Source organism: Aspergillus caelatus, assembly GCF_009193585.1.
Source record: "Aspergillus caelatus strain CBS 763.97 unplaced genomic scaffold BDV27scaffold_159, whole genome shotgun sequence".
Classification (NCBI taxonomy): Eukaryota; Fungi; Ascomycota; class Eurotiomycetes; order Eurotiales; family Aspergillaceae; genus Aspergillus; species Aspergillus caelatus.
The window spans coordinates 26,881-50,326 of NW_022475422.1; the positions used below are offsets into that span (position 1 = coordinate 26,881).

At 48.0% G+C, this 23,446-nt stretch overlaps 10 protein-coding genes across 10 annotated transcripts; 5 read left to right on the forward strand and 5 right to left on the reverse strand.

Annotated features, from left to right (window-relative positions):
* Nucleotides 1–95: 95 nt before the first annotated feature.
* Nucleotides 96–1,132, reverse strand: BDV27DRAFT_147469 (amidohydrolase family protein; the record flags this gene model as incomplete). The annotated part of the gene is made up of 2 exons (XM_032070746.1): nucleotides 96–968; nucleotides 1,031–1,132. 2 exons carry the CDS (start codon nucleotides 1,130–1,132, stop codon nucleotides 96–98), a joined length of 975 nt encoding a protein of 324 aa, XP_031924948.1.
* A 729-nt stretch (nucleotides 1,133–1,861) lies between these two features.
* BDV27DRAFT_166541 (monooxygenase) lies at nucleotides 1,862–4,063 on the reverse strand (the record flags this gene model as incomplete). The annotated part of the gene is made up of 6 exons (XM_032074215.1): nucleotides 1,862–2,700; nucleotides 2,780–2,922; nucleotides 2,981–3,298; nucleotides 3,361–3,647; nucleotides 3,706–3,785; nucleotides 3,844–4,063. 6 exons carry the CDS (start codon nucleotides 4,061–4,063, stop codon nucleotides 1,862–1,864), a joined length of 1,887 nt encoding a protein of 628 aa, XP_031924949.1.
* Nucleotides 4,064–4,650: 587 nt separating this feature from the next.
* Nucleotides 4,651–5,823, reverse strand: BDV27DRAFT_160294 (2,4,5-trihydroxytoluene oxygenase; the record flags this gene model as incomplete). The annotated part of the gene is made up of 4 exons (XM_032073005.1): nucleotides 4,651–4,935; nucleotides 5,009–5,128; nucleotides 5,183–5,420; nucleotides 5,480–5,823. The coding sequence occupies 4 exons, from the start codon at nucleotides 5,821–5,823 to the stop codon at nucleotides 4,651–4,653; spliced, it is 987 nt and encodes a 328-aa protein (XP_031924950.1).
* A 281-nt stretch (nucleotides 5,824–6,104) lies between these two features.
* On the forward strand, nucleotides 6,105–7,040 carry BDV27DRAFT_160295 (uncharacterized protein; the record flags this gene model as incomplete). The annotated part of the gene is made up of 3 exons (XM_032073006.1): nucleotides 6,105–6,263; nucleotides 6,324–6,401; nucleotides 6,459–7,040. 3 exons carry the CDS (start codon nucleotides 6,105–6,107, stop codon nucleotides 7,038–7,040), a joined length of 819 nt encoding a protein of 272 aa, XP_031924951.1.
* A 596-nt stretch (nucleotides 7,041–7,636) lies between these two features.
* On the forward strand, nucleotides 7,637–9,597 carry BDV27DRAFT_147473 (cytochrome P450; the record flags this gene model as incomplete). Its single annotated transcript, XM_032070747.1, has 6 exons — nucleotides 7,637–7,987; nucleotides 8,071–8,538; nucleotides 8,599–8,747; nucleotides 8,809–8,976; nucleotides 9,076–9,325; nucleotides 9,397–9,597. The coding sequence occupies 6 exons, from the start codon at nucleotides 7,637–7,639 to the stop codon at nucleotides 9,595–9,597; spliced, it is 1,587 nt and encodes a 528-aa protein (XP_031924952.1).
* Nucleotides 9,598–9,709: 112 nt separating this feature from the next.
* BDV27DRAFT_132387 (uncharacterized protein) lies at nucleotides 9,710–10,243 on the reverse strand. The gene has a single exon (XM_032067866.1). It carries the CDS (start codon nucleotides 10,064–10,066, stop codon nucleotides 9,770–9,772), a length of 297 nt encoding a protein of 98 aa, XP_031924953.1. The 5' UTR covers nucleotides 10,067–10,243; the 3' UTR covers nucleotides 9,710–9,769.
* Nucleotides 10,244–12,323: 2,080 nt separating this feature from the next.
* On the forward strand, nucleotides 12,324–14,856 carry BDV27DRAFT_166544 (uncharacterized protein; the record flags this gene model as incomplete). The annotated part of the gene is made up of 3 exons (XM_032074216.1): nucleotides 12,324–12,388; nucleotides 12,966–12,972; nucleotides 13,452–14,856. The coding sequence occupies 3 exons, from the start codon at nucleotides 12,324–12,326 to the stop codon at nucleotides 14,820–14,822; spliced, it is 1,443 nt and encodes a 480-aa protein (XP_031924954.1). The 3' UTR covers nucleotides 14,823–14,856.
* A 666-nt stretch (nucleotides 14,857–15,522) lies between these two features.
* On the reverse strand, nucleotides 15,523–16,569 carry BDV27DRAFT_166546 (sterol desaturase family protein; the record flags this gene model as incomplete). Its single annotated transcript, XM_032074217.1, has 1 exon — nucleotides 15,523–16,569. The coding sequence occupies one exon, from the start codon at nucleotides 16,567–16,569 to the stop codon at nucleotides 15,523–15,525; it is 1,047 nt and encodes a 348-aa protein (XP_031924955.1).
* A 1,883-nt stretch (nucleotides 16,570–18,452) lies between these two features.
* BDV27DRAFT_132390 (uncharacterized protein) lies at nucleotides 18,453–20,154 on the forward strand. The gene is made up of 2 exons (XM_032067867.1): nucleotides 18,453–18,533; nucleotides 18,588–20,154. The coding sequence occupies exons 1-2, from the start codon at nucleotides 18,458–18,460 to the stop codon at nucleotides 19,955–19,957; spliced, it is 1,446 nt and encodes a 481-aa protein (XP_031924956.1). The 5' UTR covers nucleotides 18,453–18,457; the 3' UTR covers nucleotides 19,958–20,154.
* Nucleotides 20,155–20,853: 699 nt separating this feature from the next.
* Nucleotides 20,854–21,547, forward strand: BDV27DRAFT_132391 (uncharacterized protein; the record flags this gene model as incomplete). The annotated part of the gene is made up of 4 exons (XM_032067868.1): nucleotides 20,854–21,014; nucleotides 21,093–21,162; nucleotides 21,228–21,290; nucleotides 21,345–21,547. Coding segments are annotated over 3 exons (275 nt in total), but the record flags the coding sequence as incomplete, so codon positions are not given.
* Between the last annotated feature and the right edge of the window lie 1,899 nt (nucleotides 21,548–23,446).

The window sequence follows — 23,446 nt, forward strand, 5'->3', positions numbered from 1 at the left end:
AAATTGTCCTTCATTCGGTTGGGAACTGCCAGTAAAGCCTCCAGCGGGACTCCCAAAAATATGTATTTCAAGTGCATTATGAATGTACCCCTAATTTAAAACCCGAAAAGTCGCTCTGCATTGCCGGAATATATAGATTCCACAGTATCCTGCTCAAACAACTCCGTGACATTCTCGTCCATCACCTTACTGAGACTTTCTACCACCGTTCCTGGCGTATATGGATAGTCACTGCCATATAGCAATCGGCCCGCATCTCCGATTCGGAGATATCCTTGAATGAGATCCGGGAACGGAAAGCCAGCCAGGTCAAAGTAAAAGCGTGTCTTGAGAAGTTCTTTGATGTCTGTGCTGGAAAGGTTGGTACCCCCGTTCAGAAAGCCAGTCGAGAATGCTGCGACCCGTTCCACCAGGGGTGGCAGGGTAGCACCGCAATGAGAGACGAGGAAGGTCAGGTTTTTATATTTAGAAACCGTTTGTGTTAAGAGAAGATTGACAACCGCACGAGTAGTGTCGAAGTAATATTCGATCATAGGCGTGGGGTATTGCGCCAGTGGCTTGTCAGCGGCAGGAAGGTCCTTGGAGCAACATTGGGTGGGGTGTATGAAGATAACAGTAGGTCTCTCGTTCAGCTTCTCGAATACGGGCCTGTATATCTCGTCACCGAGGTAATGTCCCTCTGCGTTCGTCATCAAAGCAAACCCGCAACAGCCCTCCATATCACGCACTCGATCAATTTCCTGGACAGAGCCATCCGGATCTGGGAGGGGAAGAGACGCGAAGAAGCTGAATTTATCTGGAAATCTGCGATGAGTTTCTGCAATTTCATCGTTCATCTCTCTGGTCACCTGTCTCGCGAGGTCAACATCCCCAACTTTCAGATGCGTTCCTGGCGATGTAATGCTTAGTATGGACCGCTTGATATTCAGCTTATCCATCAGCACAATATGAGCCTCGGGAGACCATTCCTGGAGGGTGAACTATATTTAGCCCGTATCGCAATCTGCAATGGAAATGGCTAGTCGCTTACAGGAATTCCGGGCATTCCATCAGGTTTGTCCCAACCATGCCTGTCACACCACTTCCTCCATCCGCTTGGAACAATGTGGCAATGGGTGTCAATTCTTTCCATTGCCGGCTGTTGGTTTTTTCTTTTTTTTCTTTTGGTGTTTTATATATTGAGCGTTTCTAGCAACAAGTTTTACGTTAGTTCGTCGAGTCTTTTAAGTTGTTGTTTCTGACGGCCTTTCCGAAACCTCCGGGCCATAGATCCCACCTCCACCTGGGGACGATGATGTGGAACCTTTACCGGTACTCCATTTGCCACAAAAACATTCTTCTAATTCAGGTTGAAATATTACTAGTAGGATTCTCAGAGAAATGCTCGATGGATGATTGAGAAATGAAGGGGGAGTTCCCAGCTGAATAATAAGCCTACGTAGCAAGAACGCGGAGTTACATTGTCATCCCCGACAGGATTCTCCCCAGTGTCTCTGCAACGCTCGGCGGAGTTGGCCCGTGATGGTCGACTCCGGGGCGAGGTGCTCCCAGGGCTGTCGAGGAATCACTTGAGATGTATCACAATACGCTGGTTTTATTGCCACGGTAGTCAATTATAATTGTTTATTGACTCGCGCGGGTCCAATTATGGCCAACATATCAGGTACTATTCTTCCCCGATTCCCGAGGAATGCCATGCGGGAACTATGAGTGCTACAGAACCTTGGATTTACCTGAGCTTATGAGAATACTGGTCTGGGCGATCACCTCAAAATCAGTCCATATGGAAATTATGCACTAGGTGGGATCATGCAATAGGGGAACAAGGATAGTATTAAGACTATACAGCAATCTTCACGGCTCAAGAGAACATCTTCTCCAGCTGCTTTGCAGCCATATCCAATTCTGTCGTTGTATTGCACGCCGCGAAAATAAACCGGTCCGGCCGTAGGATAATATATCGCTTTCCACACATATTCTGCCACATTAGTTCTTCATTGTATCCTCGCGGCGTGGGACGGCCTTGACATAATGGGCATCGACCGAACTCCTCCGCGGAGGCTGAGCGGTATAACCTGTCGGTGACAGTCTCAGGGGTTTGGCTGTCCACGGATTCTGGAACTGAGACGCGAGGGACAAATATTGTTGCTTCATTATAAGACAGGAGACTCGTGCTCTCCTGGTCCATTCCAACAAGTTCTTCTAGAGCCGGGTTTAGCGCCTGGAGATTTGGCAACAGAACCACAATCTGAAACAGTTTTGTCTTGCTCGAAGCAAAGATAGCGTCGTCCGTAAATCGAACAATTTCCTCTTTGTCGGAAAGAGCAACGCAGTAGGTCTGGGAAAAGCTAGCTCCGCCATTTAAATCGGGGAGAAATGGAAGGCCTGGCGTGTGAGAGTACTCAGTCGGGCCTTCAGCTCTGGGTCCTCGCTCAAGCCAGTGTTTCCATTGAGGAATTAATTGCATTGACCATAGGGACCAGTCGCGAATAAATCCCTCCAGCGAGTTCTTAGTATTTACCATATCTCCATTCCGCACTGTAGCCGCGAGAGATTTGTCGAGCTGTTGCTTCCGTTCCTTATACCAGGCAGCGAGGATAGCCTCATGATCAAGTGGATGTTTCGAGGAGCACAAAATTGCTAAACGCCAGGCAAGGCCAATTGCATCCCTAAACCCAGATGCGATTCCTTGACCTCCGACTAAAATTAGCATTATCATATTTGGTTAGTTCGCCCTATCCTTTTAAATTTGGGCTGGGATACGCAGATACTGACGTACACGGGGGGAAAACATGCGCTGCATCACCACAGAGGATTGTTCGACCAAGAGCCCATTTGTTGCAGCTTCTAGCAGAGAAGCGAAACGGTCGTGAACGAAGGACTTCAATACAGTCCTCAGGGTATTCGACATCCTCGGTCAGACTAATTTTGGGCCTGTTAGAAGGCTCTGAACATGGGATGAGATGCTGGATACACTTGCCCGTACCGACTTCCCGAGTGTGTAATATAAGGGACAACCACCTCTCTAATCTTATTCCTTTGGGCCATCTCAGTCCCGTCTTCCCCGGGAGCGATAACAAACTCGAACCGCCATAGTCGGTCACTGGGAAGCCCAAACCGGCCACAGACAGCTGGCCGACGAGCATTGCAGAGGAAGCGGAAGTCCTCAGGAAAAAAGAGATCGTACACCATTTCTGGAGAATAGCCTAACTTCCACAGTGGAAACTGGGGATGAGTAACTGGCGTTGGAAGGTGTATTTTCCAATTGAGAGCAACCCATGTTTCGTTGTACCTTGTCCTTGATATCCATCCAGTCAGTAATATGATACCATGAGATTCATGAGACCGTCACCCGCTTACTTCTCTGCCCATTCTAGTCGAATTCCCTTTGGCTCCAAGTATAGCTTCCGTGTGTATCCGGTTTTTCCGTCAGCTCCAACCAGGAATTTAGCCTGAATTCCATTTTTCTTTGTAATAGAGTCGCTATAGGTAGCATAGACCCAGTTATCGTCTTCATGGATCGATGTCAAGGTACAGCTGGACCTGAGTTCTGAAAATTTCGACGAATCAATAACAGAGCGAAGATGTCTCTCCATGACAGGCTGCTTGTGGCGCATCGCTCCCACATGTCCTGTGTTGCCCTCGGACTTCAACTTCATTAACATCAGACTTCGCGATGAGCATTGTTCTTGACAAAGTACTTACCGAGGCAGTATCAAATGAGAGGAACGGCTTCCTGTGCAGATCATGATGAACGCCCCCCACAAATCGCATCCACGGAATGGCTGCAAACATAAATATATCAGCATATCATGAACCCTCTGGTAGCCTGTGCATACTAACGTGATCCAATATCTGTGAAAACGTGCTCATAGAGCCCCAGTCCCTGCAGAGCTCGAATGCCGTCGTCGTCAAGAGCGATACCCCGCGGATCAGTCGTTATATCGGCCTCCTTCTCTAATACAATATTACGGATGCCCATTCTTTCCAGATATCCAGACAGCATTGCGCCTGTCGGGCCGCAGCCGCAAATTAAGACGTCGGTTTGCTCGTAGCTGTCCATCGGGTAACGGACAAAGCACAGGAATACGACCTTTCGAGTTATATTTGAATTCACCTTTTCTTCTCCCTTGCTTCGAAGGAGGGTGCTAGTTATATATCGATATGATTGAAGTACCGAGAAAAATGGTATGGACGTTGTCAATAATGGGGGTGGGTAATTGACTTACCCGTAGCAAGTGCGGGACAATAAGATAGTTCCCACCGGAAACGTTATACCGACGGTCATCCACTTCGGGTCCATCTACAACCCGCATGTTTTAATACCACTGAGGGGCCTATGCTGTATATTTTATTCATGTCATTCCTCTGGAGCTTCCCAAATGACCGAGGCATTATAGTTCCCCTTTTTTTTGGGGGGGAGGGGGGTGCTTTTGTGAAACGAACAAAAAAGAATGAGGCGGTTTCACATTTTCTACCTGTTAGTCGCCGAAAATATATAATCTTGTATCAACAGGAGATTTCACTATAGATTACCATTAAAAGACGCCTCTGGTGACGGGACAATGTTAGGTAGTCGAAAGAAATGATTTTTCGTTTGTTGTCTTTATAAATTATTTAAAGAAAGTAATAGCTATTAACACAAACCACCTATTCCATAAAATTCCTTGGGACTTTCGGACCCCAGATGGCCAACGTGTCTTCCCCAGCAGGCATGTATCCGATCGGGGTCTCATTGTTAACCAAGTCACCATCCGCGTAATGTTCAACCATATTACCAGAAATGTCCCACCAGTAATCAAATATCTGCGACCCAAGTACATGGCGGCCGATACCCCAAGTTGGACGGTACCCCTTCGCCACAAGCCACTCGTGTCCAAGATGCTGGGCATCGAAGTCATACACCTCATAGGAACTGTGATGCACATGCGCTGCCTTGGGGTTGGCGCTAAGGAAGAACGAGTGGTGGTCAACAGGCTCCGAGTCTAAATCGAGATGCATGAGTTACCGGGACTTGGTGCCCTTCTTTTTCTACGTAGACGAAGTCGGTGGGAACTATGTTGAAGTTTGAAGTGTAGAACTCGAGCTGCTCTTCAAACTTTTGTGTACAAAGCCCGAAATGGCCCAACTTCGTCACACATTAGATTATAAAATGATGAGAAGATAATTAATGCAACTCTACCTTGTAAATGGCAGCTGGACCAGGTTCAAAGCGGTTGAACTGTCTGACTCGAGGCTTCTCCTCTGGGAAGTTGAGGACAACCTTCTCAGGTGAGTACGTCGGTTTGTCGGCTACCAACTGTTGTCCGTAGATCACATTAACGGGAAACCCTTCTGGGTCGGTCACTGTGACAAGAAAGCCACCGCCTGGCGCATCGTGCAGCTGCTCGACTGGCTCTGCACTAGACAGCTTGGATGCCCTTTCAAAGTATCTGTCTCAGTATTGACCATCAACTAGAAGACAAATGACACTGCTTACCGTTCAAAATCATCCCAACTAGCCGCCTGGAAAACACCGCCTAGGAATTTTCGCGGCCCCTTTTTGGCATAGTAAACATACTGGTCCGGCCCATAACCCTTATACCAAACCTCATCGTCTGTCTGAAGCGCAACCTGGAGTCCGAAATCCATCATGAATTGGTGAATCGCATCAAGGTCAGGGTGTTGGTATCGCATGTGGGATAGCCTTGTTAACTTGATGCGACTCTCCACGCTGATATGCCGCTTCGCCAGCCAACTCGCCTGGGACTCCTGGTTGATCCCCATGGCCACGGTGTCGGCGAGCGTCATGCCACGGTTAGGTTTTGGCATAGATTCAGCCATCTCGTATAGTGATTGCGTAAGATAATGGATATTGAATTACTTCGGAAAATACGAGGTGATATGCTGCATTTCATTTTCGTCGTGGGGACTTTTAGCCCGCACTGTTTCTTATGTCCGGCTTGTATGTGGGACTATCCATAGTTGCCGCATAGGTGGATAGTGAGCCAAAAGATAATATGTGGGACATAACTCCTGTTGAGCACCTCTTATTTTATAGTTATCCACTGCATCCTTTCATCAATTAGCATCGAGAGGAAAACACTTCGAAGTGCATCATCGCAATGGCTGGTTTTAAACGGTTGACTCGCTTTCATGCCAATGGCAGAGCATACTATGGCGAGCTGCTCGAGACCAAGGACGATAAGTATGTCGTCCAGCGACTAGATGGTAGTCCGTTCGATAAGCTGGTCCCGACCGAGGAGTACTACACAGTAGATACTGTACGTCCACTTTTTGATGCTCTCTGACTGAACCTGTGCATGCCAACACTCGTCTTCTAGCTATTACAGCCGATCGAGAGTACACCTCTTATCATCTGCATCGGTCTGAACTACAAGGAGCACGCCAAGGAAGCTAACGTAAGTCCTTTCCATCAAAAAGGACAAACTACATACACTAACCCACGTCACCACCAGCTTGCCTACCCGACCTACCCAGCGGTCTTCACCAAACCTGCCGACGCCCTCGCAGGCCCCTTCGAGGGTATCTCGATCCACCCTGATGCTCAGTCCTTCCTTGACTATGAGGGCGAATTGACTGTGGTTATTGGAAGGGATGCCCTGAATGTCTCTGAGGAATCAGCACTGGACTATGTCCTGGGCTACACAGCCGGCAACGATGTCTCCGCCCGTAATTTCCAAGTCCCAGAAGCGTCGGGAGGCCAGTATTGCTATGCTAAATCGTTTGATAAGTTTGGTCCAATTGGACATACCATTGTTTCTGCGGAGCAGATCCTCGATCCGCAAGCTCTGTGGTTACGCACCCGGGTTAACGGAGTAGTCAAGCAGGAGACTAGCACCGGGGATATGATATTCGGGGTGAAGAAGATTATTAGTCATTTGTCGCGGGGTACTACGTTGAGAAAGGGTACCGTTATCATGACTGGAACACCGTCAGGTGTGGGCTATTTCCGAAAGGAGCCGTTGCAAGACGGGGATATTGTGGAGGTTGAGTTGGAGGGGCTAGCGACTGTCCGGAATCCGATGAAATATCTCTAGGATAGGGTAGTGTGAGAATTGAGGCTCGTATACTATGATGGCAGTTGCACTCGCTACGTACCAGGAATCGGCTGAAGACATGTCTCGGAAGCCTTATTTAAAAACCTAGCTCAGATAATGTAATTTCAGATATCCGTTATATGGGAGCTCTTACATCCCCCATTGCACTCTGTAACCGTGAAGGTCATGGGTGTGACCCATATGGAGCTGTAAGCTCTTGTCAAGCCTGCTCCTCTAGGCTAGATACTCGAGGCGAACTACTTCCAGACGGGAACACACCTGGTCATGCTGTTGATCAAGGGCATGCATGCGGTCCCTATCCAAGCTTACCCTACAGCTTCCTCGGCAGTTCTGTGACAATCCCCTTCGGCTGCCGGTGGGACCATCAGGTGCATAAGCCCCACAAAATGAGCGCCCACGGATCGAAATGACGGTTGAGGCTTGGAACTGTGATGGATGCAGAATATGCAGATCTTGCGGGGGTTGTGGGGATAGTCATAGTCAGCTGAATTGATTGTGAGATATAACAGCGATATCCTAGTCGATTATGTCTACCACAATGTCCATTCAGTGCCCGTTCCTCAGTCGCACACGATATGTCGGAGTCAGATGTCCAGACGATCAATGCTGGAAGTCTTCCTCAGTATTTTCTTTCGCACCCTTCCCGGGCCTCTGCCGTCTGTTTCTTGTTATGGTTCATTTACCATGCCATACAATCAATTATGACGGCGTTTAAACCGGGGTTGAGGTCAATTCCAGGGCCCACCCTTGCCAGATTTTCCTCACTTTACCGGCCATGGAAGCTAGCTGGTGGCGATGCCCCTAATTTCTACCGTGAACTCCACAAGCGTTACGGAAAGACTGTACGGACTGGGCCAAATACAGTTGATATTTCGGACCCGGCAGCTGTATCTGTGGTGTATGGCATCAATAGCAAGTTTTTGAAGGTAAATTACGCGCCCATGGTTCAATCCCTTTGCGTTCACACAGCAAGACGATAGGGTAGGGAGCTAATAGCCACATTTAATAGTCGTCGTTCTATGACATGTTCAGTCCATTTCATGAAGAGACTGTGATGGCGAGCATGTTCTCCGTGCGCGACCCCAGCCAGCATCAAGCACTCCGACGGCCGGTTGCACAGAAGTTTTCCATGTCCTCCATCCGCGCAATGGAACCATTCGCTGATGAATGCACCGACATCTTTCTGGATGCCATGAGGAATCTTGAAGGCCAGTCGGTCGATTTAGGCACATGGCTGCAGTGGTACGCGTTTGATGTGATTGGTGCTATTACCTTCCAGCGGAGGTTCGGCTTTATGGAAAAGCGTGAGGATATACTAGGCATGATCAAATCCATCGATTCCGCCCTACGATATGCGGCACTTGCCGGCCAAATACCTGTTGTCCATCACTGGCTGATGGGAAATCGCTGGGTGTCGAAGTTCTTGGCAGGGCAGCCGTTCGTGGATATCCCTGATCCCTTGCGGACGATCGTAAAGGTATTTCATTCTAGCCACTGCCCATTGGATAATTATCTAATGTATCGTGCACATATGCAGTATACACAAGAATGTATGGACGATTATGACCGTCAAGCTGTAGCAGAGCATGGCGACCGACCGGATTTTCTCTCCTGGTTGCGCGGCGAGGCGACAAAAGGCAAGCCAATGTCGCATCGGGATTTGGTCAATCATTTGAGTAACAACTTGTTTGTCAAAGACCGATTCTATTTCTAAATGGCATAGCTGACCCCAGGGAATTATATGTAGGCTGGCTGGTAGTGATACCACCGCGATATCGCTGCGGGCGATTGTCTACTATCTCGTGAAAAACCCATCGGTGTATCAGAAGCTTCAAAACGAAATTGACGAAGCAGACCGGGCGGGGAAGTTATCGCACTACGTGACTTATACAGAGTGCCTGGAGCTGCCATACTTGTAAGTCGCCAGCCCTACCCACCTATCTCACGCAGCGTCTTCGAGTGTCCGCGCCGGACCTACATGTTCCTCTTTCTCACATATCGTTTTAACCACCAGGCAAGCCGTGATGAAAGAAGCAATGAGGTGCCATCCCGGAGTCTCGTACCCGCTAGAAAGAGTCGTCCCGGCGGCCGGGGTTTCATTGTGCGGCGTGCATCTCCAGGCCGGAACCATTGTTGGCGTCAACCCAGCAGTCATGCACCTTGACCAATCCGTCTTTGGAGAGGATGCTGCTGAATTCCGTCCTGAACGCTGGATAGACTCTGACGAAGTACGAGTCAAGATGATGGATCGTCACCTTATGACGGTACGTACCTCTTTTTTCCCCCGTGCGAAAAAGTCTCGTTTTCCATATAGCTGACATCTTAAATGACGCAGTTTGGTTACGAATCGCGCACGTGTATTGGTAAGAATATCTCGATCATGGAAATGGGTAAATTAATTCCCCAACTTGTTCGGCATTTCGATATTAAATGGGCCTCTGATAGCTCGGAATGGAGGGTTGAGACGTTCTGGTTTGCCAAGCAATACGGCTTGATCTGTCGACTGACATCGCGTACTGACTGCAAGAAGACGTAATACATCCAGATAGTGCAGCCAAGAAGGTTGTCCATATATTCAAATCCCTAATTGATCAATATTGACTGAACACCTTTACACTCTACGCGCAACATATATAGTACCGCATCCATGATAACATCAGATACGCTTTCAAATCCTCATAATGCAAAAGAGGAAATTCGTAGGGCTGTTAGAATAGATCCTGCGTGTCCTCCACAAGTGATAATAAGGTCTTCGCGAAACTTCCAGACACCTTCCAGTGGCTGATTTTCCCTAGCAGATCAATGACCCTGAAGAAAGGAGCCGATTCGGGGTTTCCCCACTGCACACTACTTGTGGCATCCTGGAACAGCTTCATCTGACTGACCCCAACGGACCTCATTTCCGGAAAGTCCAAGAGCTCAGTAGTGTCGACAGATCGCTCGTTAAGTTTAGACCCAAAGCGCGTGAAGCAGGTCCATGCAATTCCGCAATAATATAGCGCCATTGGCACATGGATTGCGGGCTCCGCACCGACAGGTAGCAGCTGAAAATGTTGTTGGATCAGAATTGCATGGAGGAGAGTGCGTGCTGCGTCCCCGGATGCTGCCCAGGAGGTCGCATATGCTCGCTGTTTCTGGGCAGCACTTTCGCCGTCTCTTCCACAGGCACACTCTAGCTCATCAAATCGACTGTAGAGGTGCATGAAGATAGAATGCCAAAGGATTATCAGGCAGAAATGGTCAGCCTTATTGCTCACCTTTGAGGCTGTAACATACTTCTGGTACCAATCTATTAATAGTCCCTGACACTTCTGCATGGTTGCATGCCACGAGGGTCCGAAGTCCCTGTTCTCGTATGCTAGTGCACCAATAGAGTTAAGTGTAGCGTAGGATTGAAAATCATTTTCCAGAATCCTTAGGCACAGAAGTGAGCCGCTTTCAGGCGAAAGCGATATGTCTCGGGTAGGTGGTTGAGTCCTGGTGAACAAAGCTTTCCAAGATTTTGAGTTGGGGGCGGCAAATAACTCTGGAGCAGAAATCTGGGCCAGTTTCTCGGGGGCATGTCTAAGGATTGGCTCGTGGTGGTGAAGCTTAGCCAGCTCAGCATCATGAATGTGAATTGCGAGCGTGATGCTATTAAAGTGTTCATTGTCAGTCTCCGCCAATATTTCGATGCGCGAGTTTCCTAAGCCATACCGCTTTTTCTCCTCCAAGCGAGCCCAGGTCTTCCATGTATCATTGAGGGCTTCGCTGTCATCTTCCAGCGTCTCCACATGCCCTATAGGGGTCTCGTCCAAATGAAACAGCTTCATCTTGCGGGCCCACTGCAATCAATTAGTTGTATGATCCCCGAAATTTGTCGCACTGGCGAGAGATAACTTACGGCTACTATACAGCCATGGAAGGCCTCTGTGCAGTCCAGATCTTTGGGTCGCTGATCTCTGGTTAGCGGAGATGCAAGCTGAAGGAGGGGACAAAGTCGGGTTGCATACTCCCGACAACAACCCGAATGTCTGCCCGATTAGAGAAGCTTGAAGGGCTTGAATAGAAGCCGACCCGGTTGCTTGCATGTACGTATCCCACTACATCTAGCATCAGCAACTACGTTAAATTCCGAATGACTTTGTTCAAGGGCTAGGCAATGAAACATACTGAAGCAAGTATAGCTTTGTTAAGTCTTTCGAACATGCTTATTCCATGTGTCAAGGCCTTCGATGAACCCAGAAACAGGCTGCCGATTGTGCACATTGACAGCAGGAGAACCGCGTTTCCCTTTGATGGCTGAAATGTGGGTGCATGAATGAGGGGGAAGATGGTTTGAAAATGCGTAAAATATGCTTGCAGACAAAGGTCCTACGATGCCATCAGCCAAGGGTTGTTAGTATATCAATGAATGCTTACCAGGAACTTAAGAGATGGCAGAATACCTGGCTGCACTCTCTGCTGGAGGCTTTCAACCAGCTTTTGACGATAACGATCATCGTCATGGGTGTTGACAATATTGTTGATCCTTGGGCGCTCAGGGGTTGTGTCGCCCGATGGCATTGGTGCCTCGGAAAAGGTGTGCCATCTTCTTTGTACCAGCGTGGGCCCATGGGAAAAATTGAGATTCGGATCGGAAGGGATGGAACAGTCTGTAGGGCCCGGCACGGTATTCTGCAGCCCGTAATCCAAGGATTCCAACAAGGTCTGGTTGACAGCATCAAGATCAAAGTTATCCCACGCAAATAGCGAAGTGCCATCTTCGTCCCATTGGCTGTTGTTCCATACGGCCGGCCAGGGCCTGGAGCAGCCCATTTCAGTTGGGAAAATTGCGGGTACTAAGTTGTTGTCATTTTCCGAAATATTACACGCAGCAGTAGCGCCCGCATCGGCATGCTGAGGAGAGAACCTAAGTGAAGTGGTAGTAGCCGTGTTTGAATCGTGGTCGAGAGATGGACATTGCGGCTCAGGTCGACCAAGTCCGGTGGCCAGGATTATCGAGTCTACGCTGGCAGAGGCTTGATCCACAGAGGGCCTCTCCAGGGCTGTTGAATGCGAGCCTGAGTAGCTTATGGGGGCGCTTATGGGGGCGCTATTCCCATGGATTGGCTGTTCATGTGGCTGGGTACCCACATGTTGTGAGCGAACGTGGCGCAAGAGAGTATCGCTTTTTGCATCAGACTACAGGGGATAAAAGCTGGAACAGAAGACATACTGTCTGGCATAAGGCTTGCAGCACACCTGACACATGAAGGGTCTTTCCTTGGTGTGGGACCTAAAATGGCGAGCCAGGTGTTCGGCCTTTTTAAACGACTGGGAACAAATCGAGCAGATGCGCTCCTCTTGTGATGTCTTCCGCTGGCGGCGTCGTCCTCGGTTCAGCAATGTGGCCATGATTTAGCTGACGACAAATGGTGAAAAGTATTAAAGCTGGTTACAACGGGTGAGGACAGAAGCTCAGGTGCGGCTGAGATCCTTTCGCACCTCTCCCGTCCACCTCCACCTCCGCACTTTCCTTGCGTAATCTAACAAGGTCGGCTTTGAGGGATGCCGTACAGGCTAAGGTATACTAAGCTTGTTAGTAGTTCTTGGGGTATGGGGTATGGGGTATGGGATACGGGGTCATCTGTGGTGGAATTGTCAATAGTGCACGGGGCACAGAATAGGAGCCACAACACTTCCGTCATGCGGGGCTTATGAGTAATCATCGCGGTACTGTATTTTGCATACAGGACGGAGTACTTCTAGGGCCAAATCCGGACCCAAGGACCACTCTAACTTTGTCTAATCGCTCCATATGAAAGGTAAAGAAACTGTCGTTGGGCTGCCAAGTAAAACCAACCCCCTTGTAACAGCAGGTATGCATGTATTACAATATATAACTACGCGTACACAGTCACTCGCACCTGAACCGAGTCAAAGGTTAGTAGTAGACTCCCTGCCCTCAGCCCCGAGATTGGTAATGGCCTTTGTGCTAATAGCTTTCGCTGCACTTATAAAACTTCCACAATTGGTCTTTTGGTCGCGACCCCTGAAAAGCTTGGCATTGATAAAGGCGCCAGGCTTGTCAAACTCCACGCTTGAGATGTCACGTCCTTCCATTGGTTATCACTAGTTGCTTAACCGCACTGTCTGAGCAAATCAAAAGAAAGTAAAGCAATGGAATTTTTAATATTTTACAACCAGTGGTTAAGCTCGGGGGCTGCCTCTAGACTTCTGTTTCTTGGCTTATCATGCCCTATGTCTAGCAATTCTTCTACCTTGGCCAACCGACCTTCAAGCATACCCCATACCACGTTGCGTTCCCCCTCTTATATATATGTGTGTGTGTTGTAGTAGTTGCATTTTCTCTGCTGAGACTGCCATGATATATCGCAGTTTTAACGAATTCGGATGATATTAGCTAAGCTCGAGGCTGAATGCTCGTATAAATCACGGGATCACGCTATCACCAGACATATATTTTATTATCTGACAAAGGACATGAATGGCCAGCTCGGCTTCCCTACGGCTTGTATTTCATCATCCCCTAAGATGCAATCCCTCGTAGGCTTGGTCAACTGGATCCCATCTCCATGGGGCCACACAGTCTCAAATAGTGACTCGCCACCACAGCAAGTCTGCTACCTAGAAGGCCTTCCACTGGAGATCCTTTATATGATAGTCAAGTCGCTAGACCCAGCTGCCAAAGCCTGTCTCTCACTCTGCAACCGCCATCTCCACAGCCTGTTCGGCGAGAAACGCCCGTTTCGCATCCGGACAGAGGCCTGGCACAGGTTACACACTAACCTCGCTCGCGATCGCCCCTCACTCATCTACTGCCGGGTCTGCGCTCACTTCCACCGACGGGAGGACATCAGCCCTCCGGGTCCCGCCTGGCAGACCGATGTCCACTTTCCCCGACACAACACGGACCAGACCATGCGCTGTCTACAGTGGTGCCTGTCGATCCACCAAACTGAGTCCCTGTACCAGTTCAATTACGTGCACGTCCAGCTCGCCATGAAGCGGCACTACTGCGGGCCCGAGCACGGGATCTCAACGGACGAGCTGGCCCATGTCGAGGTGCTGAAGTCCCCGTCACGCCGGCTGACGAGTCTCCTATCGGTGGATGCGCGCGTGTGTGCTTCGTCCGGTGGAAAGGCGAGTCTTTGTCTCCGGTTGCAGAATTGGGTGCTAATGCCTGATTTCCATGTCCATCGGCTGCCATTTATCAGGGTTTGTGGGCATAGTAATTTGCATGCGCCGCATGTGTATGCAGTTATCCAAAGGGGACTAGAGGCATGTATGTGGCGTGGGTTTGAGGCCAGGGAGAGCGAGAGGGAGATCGGAAAGGAGACGGAGACGGAGGCGCAGAGTGAGGCCCCACGAACGTTCCATTGTCCCCCGTGTGACACCACATTCCAGGTCGAGGTGCGGCTGTGTGGGAATGAGGGCGTAGCGGTCGTAGTTAGCAAGTGGTTGGATCTTGGTGCTGGATTAGATCCCCACGATGAACGCTGGAGGAGACATATTTGCACTGATAGGCTTGATATGAGGGAGGTCGTACTCCCACCCCAGGAAAGTGTCCGAACGCGGGTTGAGCGGGATAGTCCCGTTTCGCTGGAGGAGCTCACGAGGCGGAACAGCAGTCTGCTGGAGGGAAGTACGTATACGAGAAGGTTGGACCACTGGTTTGACGATGTTTGGGTACTGCAGGGGAATAAACGTTTGCCTTTGTACTGTTATCTGCCGCCGAAGAAGAATGTTCTTGCGTCGCGGGTGCGGCTTCGAAATTGATATCAGTGTCATGAGAGCAGTCGATGACTTTTTCGTAATGGCACTACTGGGCTCAACCTACTTCATGGCAATAATGCTTTAACCTATACAATGGAAAAGGACCTAAAGGATAGATACTTCTGCTTCAAATCTGTAGTCGATCCACGCCTATACAACTAGAACACTATATACTGGCAATCAATAGCAGAAGGCTGTCTTCTACTGAGGAGAACTGCCTTGAGTTTGAATCATAGTTATAAACATTGGAAGTTTTGCAGCAAGGTGATAATACTAAGAGGGTCTGTTTGTCCAGTACGGTTAGGTCTTCCAACCTAAATTTCAATTCTATGTCTAAAGACACCACTATCCTTATTTCACAGGGTGGAGTATTTCCTGTTCGAATTTCCCACAAAAGGATTGGAATTTTGCAAAGTAAATGCATTGTAGCTGATTTCCTAGACTCCTGATATCAATCAATCATAGCACTCGATTGCAGAAGCAGTGTCACTCCGCATGGTCCGCGAGTCATTATTCTTTGATTCTAGGGCTAGCCCTGTACACAGTTGGACCATACGTTAGCCGCCGGTCAAAACCATATAGCAAGCCGCCAAGGCTGAACACCAATCCTTCTGAGTAACAGTAGGGTTTGAAACAATAGAGGAAGTATACCGGGGACTAATACTAGTTTGGAAAAGAGTGTAGCACAGAAAGAAAGATAGACCTAGAAAATGCTCATTGCGACTGTGTTCTTGTAGTCGATGTTGGCATCTACTCCTTCAATCCGGTCGCAGCAAGTACCAAACACACGGTCCCAAACTCGTGTTTGTTTTCCATAATTGTGACTCTTCCTCCAACCTTTTCGATGATGAAGGTCATGATCTTCAATAACCAATTCCGCGTCGAAGATGCGCATGAGCCAGGTCAATGGATTTGGTGGTGATGCATGAAGACGAAGACCGCTGTGTCCGGCTAGTTCTGCGAATAGCACATAGAGCTGACACACATGCCATTCATAGAACCCCATTGGGAACCCCATGATCTTCATTGTAAAATAGGTCATCAGGGGGATACCTGCAATGTCAAAGAACTCTTGTTCTGAGTCGGCATATATGGTGAGGAGGGGATTTGGGTGCTTGGTAAGGTGATGGGTCCGGTGATATTTCCAGAGCCCATTTACATCGTGCATGATGCGGTGGTACCAGTAAAACCAAAAATCAAGAACGATGCCATATAGACTGACTTCGACTGGGAGCCATCGCCAGCTTATAGACGCTGGAGCATTAGTTGCAGTGTAGGTGAGATACACCATCATCATTGGGCGAACAACGCTTGCCAGCATGACCGATGTCAGTACCTTGGAAACTCCCACATCGGGGACGCCATCCCGCTCGTGTTTGTCGCCATCTAAAAACCCATGGGTATGGCCCATCTCGCGAAGGTTTCGAAGTTCTCGGCTTGTGAATATCCTGGTAGTGTAGTAGTAGAAGGCGAACGCAATGATAGGACCGAAATTTTGGCCGGTAAGGTACACATAGAGTTGGTGAAGGATGAGTGGTATAGAAGCATGAAAGATAATCCAGCGGTGGAGAGACCAGTCTGAGACATAGGGTACCTTTTCCTGCTTTGAATGAACCGGGACCTCCCTATCGAGGTCAACATGGTAAAGGTTCGCATGTTCAAAGAGTTTGTGTGATAGTGTCCATTGGCTTTTGTCCCATCGGCGCCAGGTTGACTTCATCGAGTCTTTCGGGTTTTGATATTGTTCCATCCTTGGCTCTGGTATATTCGTGGCGGAAATCCCAGGTCGGTGCAGGGTTGCATGGGTAGAAAAGTTTATGCTGACCTGAATCTACTTTAATAGTGACAAAAAGCCGAGGGCCATGTGTATTCTCTTTATTCACGTGTAAGCTGCTAGTGGCCGGCTTCCAACATTGGCGCAGATCAGAACTCGCAACCCTTGCCTATGAAGGCATAACGTGCGGCAAGTTTAAATTCCAAGGGTCTTCATTCGTGGTGCCACTTCGCTAAGCATCCTCTACGGACCAAAAGTTGCTCCGAGATATCTTCATGACCAGATTTGGTGGAAATAATCCTTGAAATCATACACGATGGCAACGTTGTGGCTATTCGCGAGCAGGAATAGAGTTCATTCTTTCATGCCTCCGGTCATTATTGGCACTTACTATAGTACCTTCTTCAACAGCTTTGTGGGGAGTATCAGTTAAGAGGCTTCCATTACGTCAAGGACATCAGGTGGACTGTAGAATATGGTACCGAGCAAAGCAGATTGGGGTATGATAGAGCACACTTCCTAGCACCGAAACAAATGGACAGTATTAGAAGCATTCACGCTTTTCTTCAACGGAGGAATATATGACGCTATAGGGAGCTGACTTTGTACAGTTGATCTTGCTCTTGGCATCCTCACATTCTGCTCGAGCAGCAACCGACCGTATCATTCATTATAGAACCATATCTTCCGCAGATATACAAATGAGGCATGCTGCGACGCGAGACAAACTCTCAAAAAGTATCGCATACCATGCTTCGGGATTGAGGCTGGAGAGCTGATGAACGATTTTATATGTCTTGTTGTTCAAGGTATCTGAGATTACTGTGACACCCATAAGCATAAGGTCTCCCTTTGTGCAGGTTTGATCACATATCATCACGAAAGTGACACCGTCCAGTTTGTCAACTGTATAATTTACTAGTATTTTAACCACCTGGACTAGGTTAATGCATCCGGGGGCTATTTCCATAAGCGGCATCACGTATCTTCTCTTCGAAATATTTCAAAGCGGTTTCTGTCTATCCTACGGGGTGTTATAGAGACCAATGGAATTGAATCCAGTTTACCATTATCTCTCATCCAGCTGGGGACACCATGTCGGCACTTCTTGCTTTGAGGGTAGTCACCTGGTTGTAAAGTTTGTAGAAATGGAAAAGCATGTATCTGCTTGTGGTCGTGCGTTCGTAGTGACTAGAGATTACCGAGGACCACTTGCCGGTCCGCTGCCCGAGGAATTGACAGGAATACGATTGACAGCGTATCTCGACCTAGAAAAATTCATTAGGTTAGGAGTTAGACGATACATGCAGTGGCCCTCACAACATAGTAGGGACGGACAGGGGGAGAGGTTTCGATGCTGAAGAATAGGTGGGCTCACTGTATCGCTGTGGGATCATAGTTTTAATGGATTTTAATGTAATAACGTAAACGCGGCTATCAGAAATAAGCACATCTTCTGCAATACACTTGGCGGAAATCCTTTTCAATCTTAGATCTTCCCCTCCTATCGGCAAGTCATACCCTAATGAATACGACGAGTCGTGGCAGTCGTACGATTCCCCGCCCTAGGGTTTCATGCATTCAGCTTGATCGTGTCAGCCTACCAAGCCCCTGTCTTTTGAATATTAACTGCAATCTCTTCACCTGCAGGTGAATCCGGACCAATAGGAACAGCAATTGATACAAGTGGCGTATGTCAGACTCAGCTGAAATGTCGAAGTTTGCTCTGTTCATTGAACATGCACTTAGATTCAAGTGAGACCCCACCACGTGAGGACTGGGATGTGGGCGTGGTATATATCTACATGAAAGTCTCAAAATATCGTTCCTAAATTACTTTAAGTGCGTGTGCCGTGTAACGAACATGACTATTTTCGTGGTCAAAATGGTCCCAGCAATCCTGTTGTTGTCTTGCCTACCGACAGCATGGGGTAATCCTCGTATGCTCTATCATCTTCAACTACTCTAGGCGTAACGAACTAACAAGGGGGTAGTATTCAATCGCGCCACTACTCCCAAAGCCAGCGACTCCCAAGTCCCATCATCAGAATCGCTCACCTCCCCACGTCCTTCGGGCGAACCAACTTGCTACACCAGTAGTCAGTGGCTCGTCATTTCCGGTACAAGCCTCTTTTGGCCAACCTCAACCGACTACCTGTATGGACCAACCGACAACCCTGACGTCGACTGCGCAGCGCAATGGATGCAATATGATGCCCGCTCAAGCGAACTCGAGTCCCTAGGCCCTGCCGCCACCTCGACTTTAACAGAACTAATCCCGACCAGCACAGGTGCCTGCACGACTAGCAGCCACCTGGAACGATACTATGACACCCACACGGGGCCTGTCACCACGCTCTGCGACGGGCATGCACGCGCCTTAGGCCCCCGAGAAACCATAACAGATTATTACCCGGGCACAGGACCATGCAGCACCTTCTACGTCCCAACAACCATCACCACAACTCTCTATCACCTACCATCAGCCTCCCCAACTTGCGAGCTTCACCTTGAAGGCTGCAAGGCCGTCTGGGAAACGTACAAAAGCCGCTCACTGGCCTATGAATCAAGTATATCCGTTTCCATCCCGGGCGACACAAGTAGCCCCCTCGCCCCTAACCGCTGCCCTATGACAGCACGAGAGAGGCCAGAGCAATGCAGAAGCTGTCACTTTCTTCCCGATACCGCAACACTGTTTTACTGGCCTGTTACAACTGCCGGTGGCGACCTCTGCGCTCAAAATGGAACCACAATTCACGCTACCCCGACTGGTGACGGTCCCAATACAGCAGTGCTAGGTGATCAGACTCTTGTCTCACCGAGTGCCTATATCTTTTTCACATCAATTTACGCCTGGGGCAACAGTCATCGCGCCGGGCAGTGTGGCGCATACCATGAAAACAAGATGATTTCTGTGCATCCTACATCTATCACTTCACGAAGAGGACACAGAAATGCGCGGTATCCCATCCGTGGAACAGCGTTTCCATTCAACTTTGCAGAGTTCTTGCCCCAGACGGTAGGGAACTATACTCAGCCCCTAATTCCGTGGCCGCAGTACTTCGGTGGGTCACAGTGTGGTGTGTATGATTCTGCCTGTACATTAGTCCGGGATGATTATTTGCCTTTCATCGATGTGCCGGGTGAGGTAACGCAGATTGATGCTAAGTGGGAGAGCTGTGATCAGAGTTGGTATATCCCAGCTGTGACTCTGGTGCCGATAGTGGATGGGACTGTGAGCTTCCCGAGTCCAACGCCTACTGGGGACCAGGGCGCGGAGGAAGTAAGGGGAGTAGAAGAAGCAGTGCCACAGTATTCGGTGGGGGCGCCGACGCCAACGCCGACGGCAAGTCTGGGATGGTGAGCGGCTTGGGACATCGGTTTTGAGTGGTAGTGTTCAAGGTTGCGCGGACCATTAACAGCAATACACATTTTAGACACTGTTAGTTGCACATAAGTGAAGAACAGACTTTGGTGATCTATGCATGATGCGTAGGAGATATTTATTACGATAACACAATATCTATAGATAGTGGCCAGGCATACCAGCGTACAAGGAGCGGAATATTTGAAAAACTTGGGCGAAGTAGTTAAGTCTAGGCCCACTATGTTGATAAGACACGTATGCCGTGAAGGGCTAAAGCTCTCATTCTTATCCAAGACGTAAGGGTGCGAATGTTGCAAGTCAAGGCACGATTATGTATGCCATGGTGTTTTACAAGCAGGAATTCATTGTGTGCAGAGGTAGGGCAACCCCCGACTAGTCTGCTATGCCCAGGGCCTCGTCCAGAAGCTGTGCAAGTAGATAAGTATCTCGCGTAGTGCGACTACAGAGCTAAATCATATCAACAGTGTCATGTTGGGATTGAACGAGTTGAGGATTCAAAGAAGGAGCTGATCCCATAATATTAACAAGGATCCCCAGTACTCGCTAATGATAACGGAGAATTTAAAATAATCTAACACGAATAGCCATCGCAGTTGTTTATGTAAAGCGACGAAAAGCTAATTGAAAGGAGTATTGTAAGGATCAAGAACTATGAATGGGTGGTATTGGGTAAAGGTTACGTTCCATAATGTAACTCCGATATACATGACGTCGTTGGTAGACTACATCCAGTGGTATCAGATGATGAAGTTGGAGACCATAAATAACAGCCTCCTCGTCTTGGGACGTGGCTGGGATACATTCATTGGACTTCCTCACTGCGAACTCACCCTTGTTAAAAAGCAGATCTAAGACGGCACATAATCTCAGCACAATGTTATTCTGCAGATCTCTGCTCGTCGCCTGCAGTTGCATTTCTTCTTATACCGCCGCCCAAGATGCGCAGGAAGAGCTCCCAAATGGGCAAAGTAGCGTGCCCCTCTTCCGTAACCCGTGGGCCAACGACCTGGTGACAGGTGATTATTCATTTAAGGTTTGTATCAGATAGAACACCTGTCCTGGCATGATAATTCTATATGACATGGTTGCTTATGACATTGACATATAATAGCTCAAATGGGACGTCAAGGGTGGCCGAGATCGAACAGAAACGTATAAACTAGGATGGTGTTACGCGCTAGGTGGACAACCGTGAGAGAAGAGAAATTCTCTTCCATGTTAATTACGGTGGCTAACAATCACTCAGCAACATCCAAGGATATACTATTACAGCTGGCGACGAGTACATAATTTATGCGGAAGTGTGGGAGTACGTGTTCAACGATGTTTGTATAATCTGGCTTTGTTGCTCACTTGGCTTTAGGAAATATCCCAAAAGAGGAAAGCAATGGTGTCCCAACTTTCAAGGGCCGACCAATGGCAAGGTATATTGGGGACCGCATAGGGTTGACACAGTGTGCCTCAGCGGTGTACCAAACGATGGCTGGATTAGGCCCAAGCCAAAATGCCCTAGAGAAGACTCTATCGTTGATTTCCCAAGCACTGATGATGATTATTGGAGCATGGACCATTAGTTCATCGTGATGTTCCGTGGTATTCCTTCCTCAAATCTCTCGTATTATTAGGCTTGCCGATGAGTCGTTGGGTTTCCTCAGGAAGTTGCAGCACAGCGAGTGGTCTCCCATGATTTAGTATGTGCGTTAGCTAAAACACATCGAATGTTGATTTTACTTCCAGAGTTACTGTGCACCCTACCTTCGTGTGGGAGTTGGGTATTTAATGTCCAGAGAAGATAAGACCGCTTTACTATTATACCACCACATGGTGAGTTAAGATAAGTATTCTTAAAGGATAAGTAATTACCCTCATTATACAACAGCCATGCGACCTTACCTAGCTGAAACTTCAATTACGACTATAATTTCGTGCACTAGGACAGATTGGTCTTTTAAAAGATAATCTTACGACTATCTATTCTTAGATATAGATAACATAATAGTATTGTTACCCATGCTCAGGCTATAAAGTTATCATAGATAGAGTTTATAGTAGTAGATAAGCTATATCTTAAGTCACCCCCCTAACATGTATACAAGCTTTACAATATATCTCTAAGATCTTATGGCACATAGTTTGCTTGTGAGCCTTATACAAAAGCGGCCTCTCGGACCAGTGACCATTCCTCATCCATCTGGAGAAACATCAGTAGTGATTTTAAAATGCAATAGGACTTTTATGAGTGTTATGCACCGTCGAGTAGAGCCCAGCCCACAGATATTGCGTGGCTGGCTCGTTTTGAAATGATCCGGGCTTTCCTGTGCCTGTGGAAGTAACGGAGATCTTACAGTACAGCTGCCACCACAGGAGTCAGGACTACACACGCTCGACTAAATTTCAGCAGTGTAGGCTACCTTCATCACGGCTATAATATACTTTCTTATAATATACATAGATTATATCCCTCAATGACTGTTAATGTCCTATTTCAGACTGAAACGGAAATTCTGGAAGGTGTGCAGCCATTGACACCGACAGAAGGTCTTTGGATGGGAGCGGCTTGGTGCATCGGTTTTGAGTGGTGGTGTTGCGCACACCTTTAGCATCAGTGCACTGTTACTTTACATGGAGAAAGATATTACTAGTAACGTAATATTTCGCATTATTTTGAGTATTTATATAGTCTTCTATAATACTTATATTCTTATAATCATAACTAAGGCACAAAGGCAGCTAATATATACTGAGGCTAAGTAAGTATAAACATTACCAGTTCGATACGACTATACGCCCAGCGCAGCTCACTGTGTTGCTCTTTGTCGCCATATATTGATAGCACGATATTCAAGATATACAAGAAACAAGGGCCTTTGTCTCTCTCCCTTGGCTCTATTCGTATCCCGCGGTCTCTCCGTGATTCGCTGCTCTTCTTTTATTAACTAATCATTCTTTATGTGTGACCACCATTATATATTCGTTAACCAGTGATCTATAAATCTCCCTCCAGCGCACCCAAGGAATGAAAAGCCCACTCTCTTAGTTGATTTTTCCCTCACTTAGCAAATTATTAGTTCAAACCCCCTCCCTCTTATTTTCTGCCGCGGAAACAAAGGCATATATATCTGCTAACAAGTCACCAACTTTTAGAGCCCTCACCATCTCAAGCCTTATAGAATGTTACCGCAGTTTAAATATATATCAACCTTAATTTGGGGATATAGTATACCCCCCAACATCTAATGGAGAGGATATTCCGTAGTGTATCCACGACGGTGTTCCGAACATGACGTGAGTTGCAGGTCACCAGGCTGTTTTACTATGGAATCCGTGACAGGGACTGACACCCAGCCTCATTAGGTCATATTGTGAAGGCCTAATCAGGTTACATCCAATTTCACATCTAATGAATGAATGGCCAAGTGGTGTGACTGCCGTGTAAATGTGTCATAAGAGAACTGCCAAGAGCCG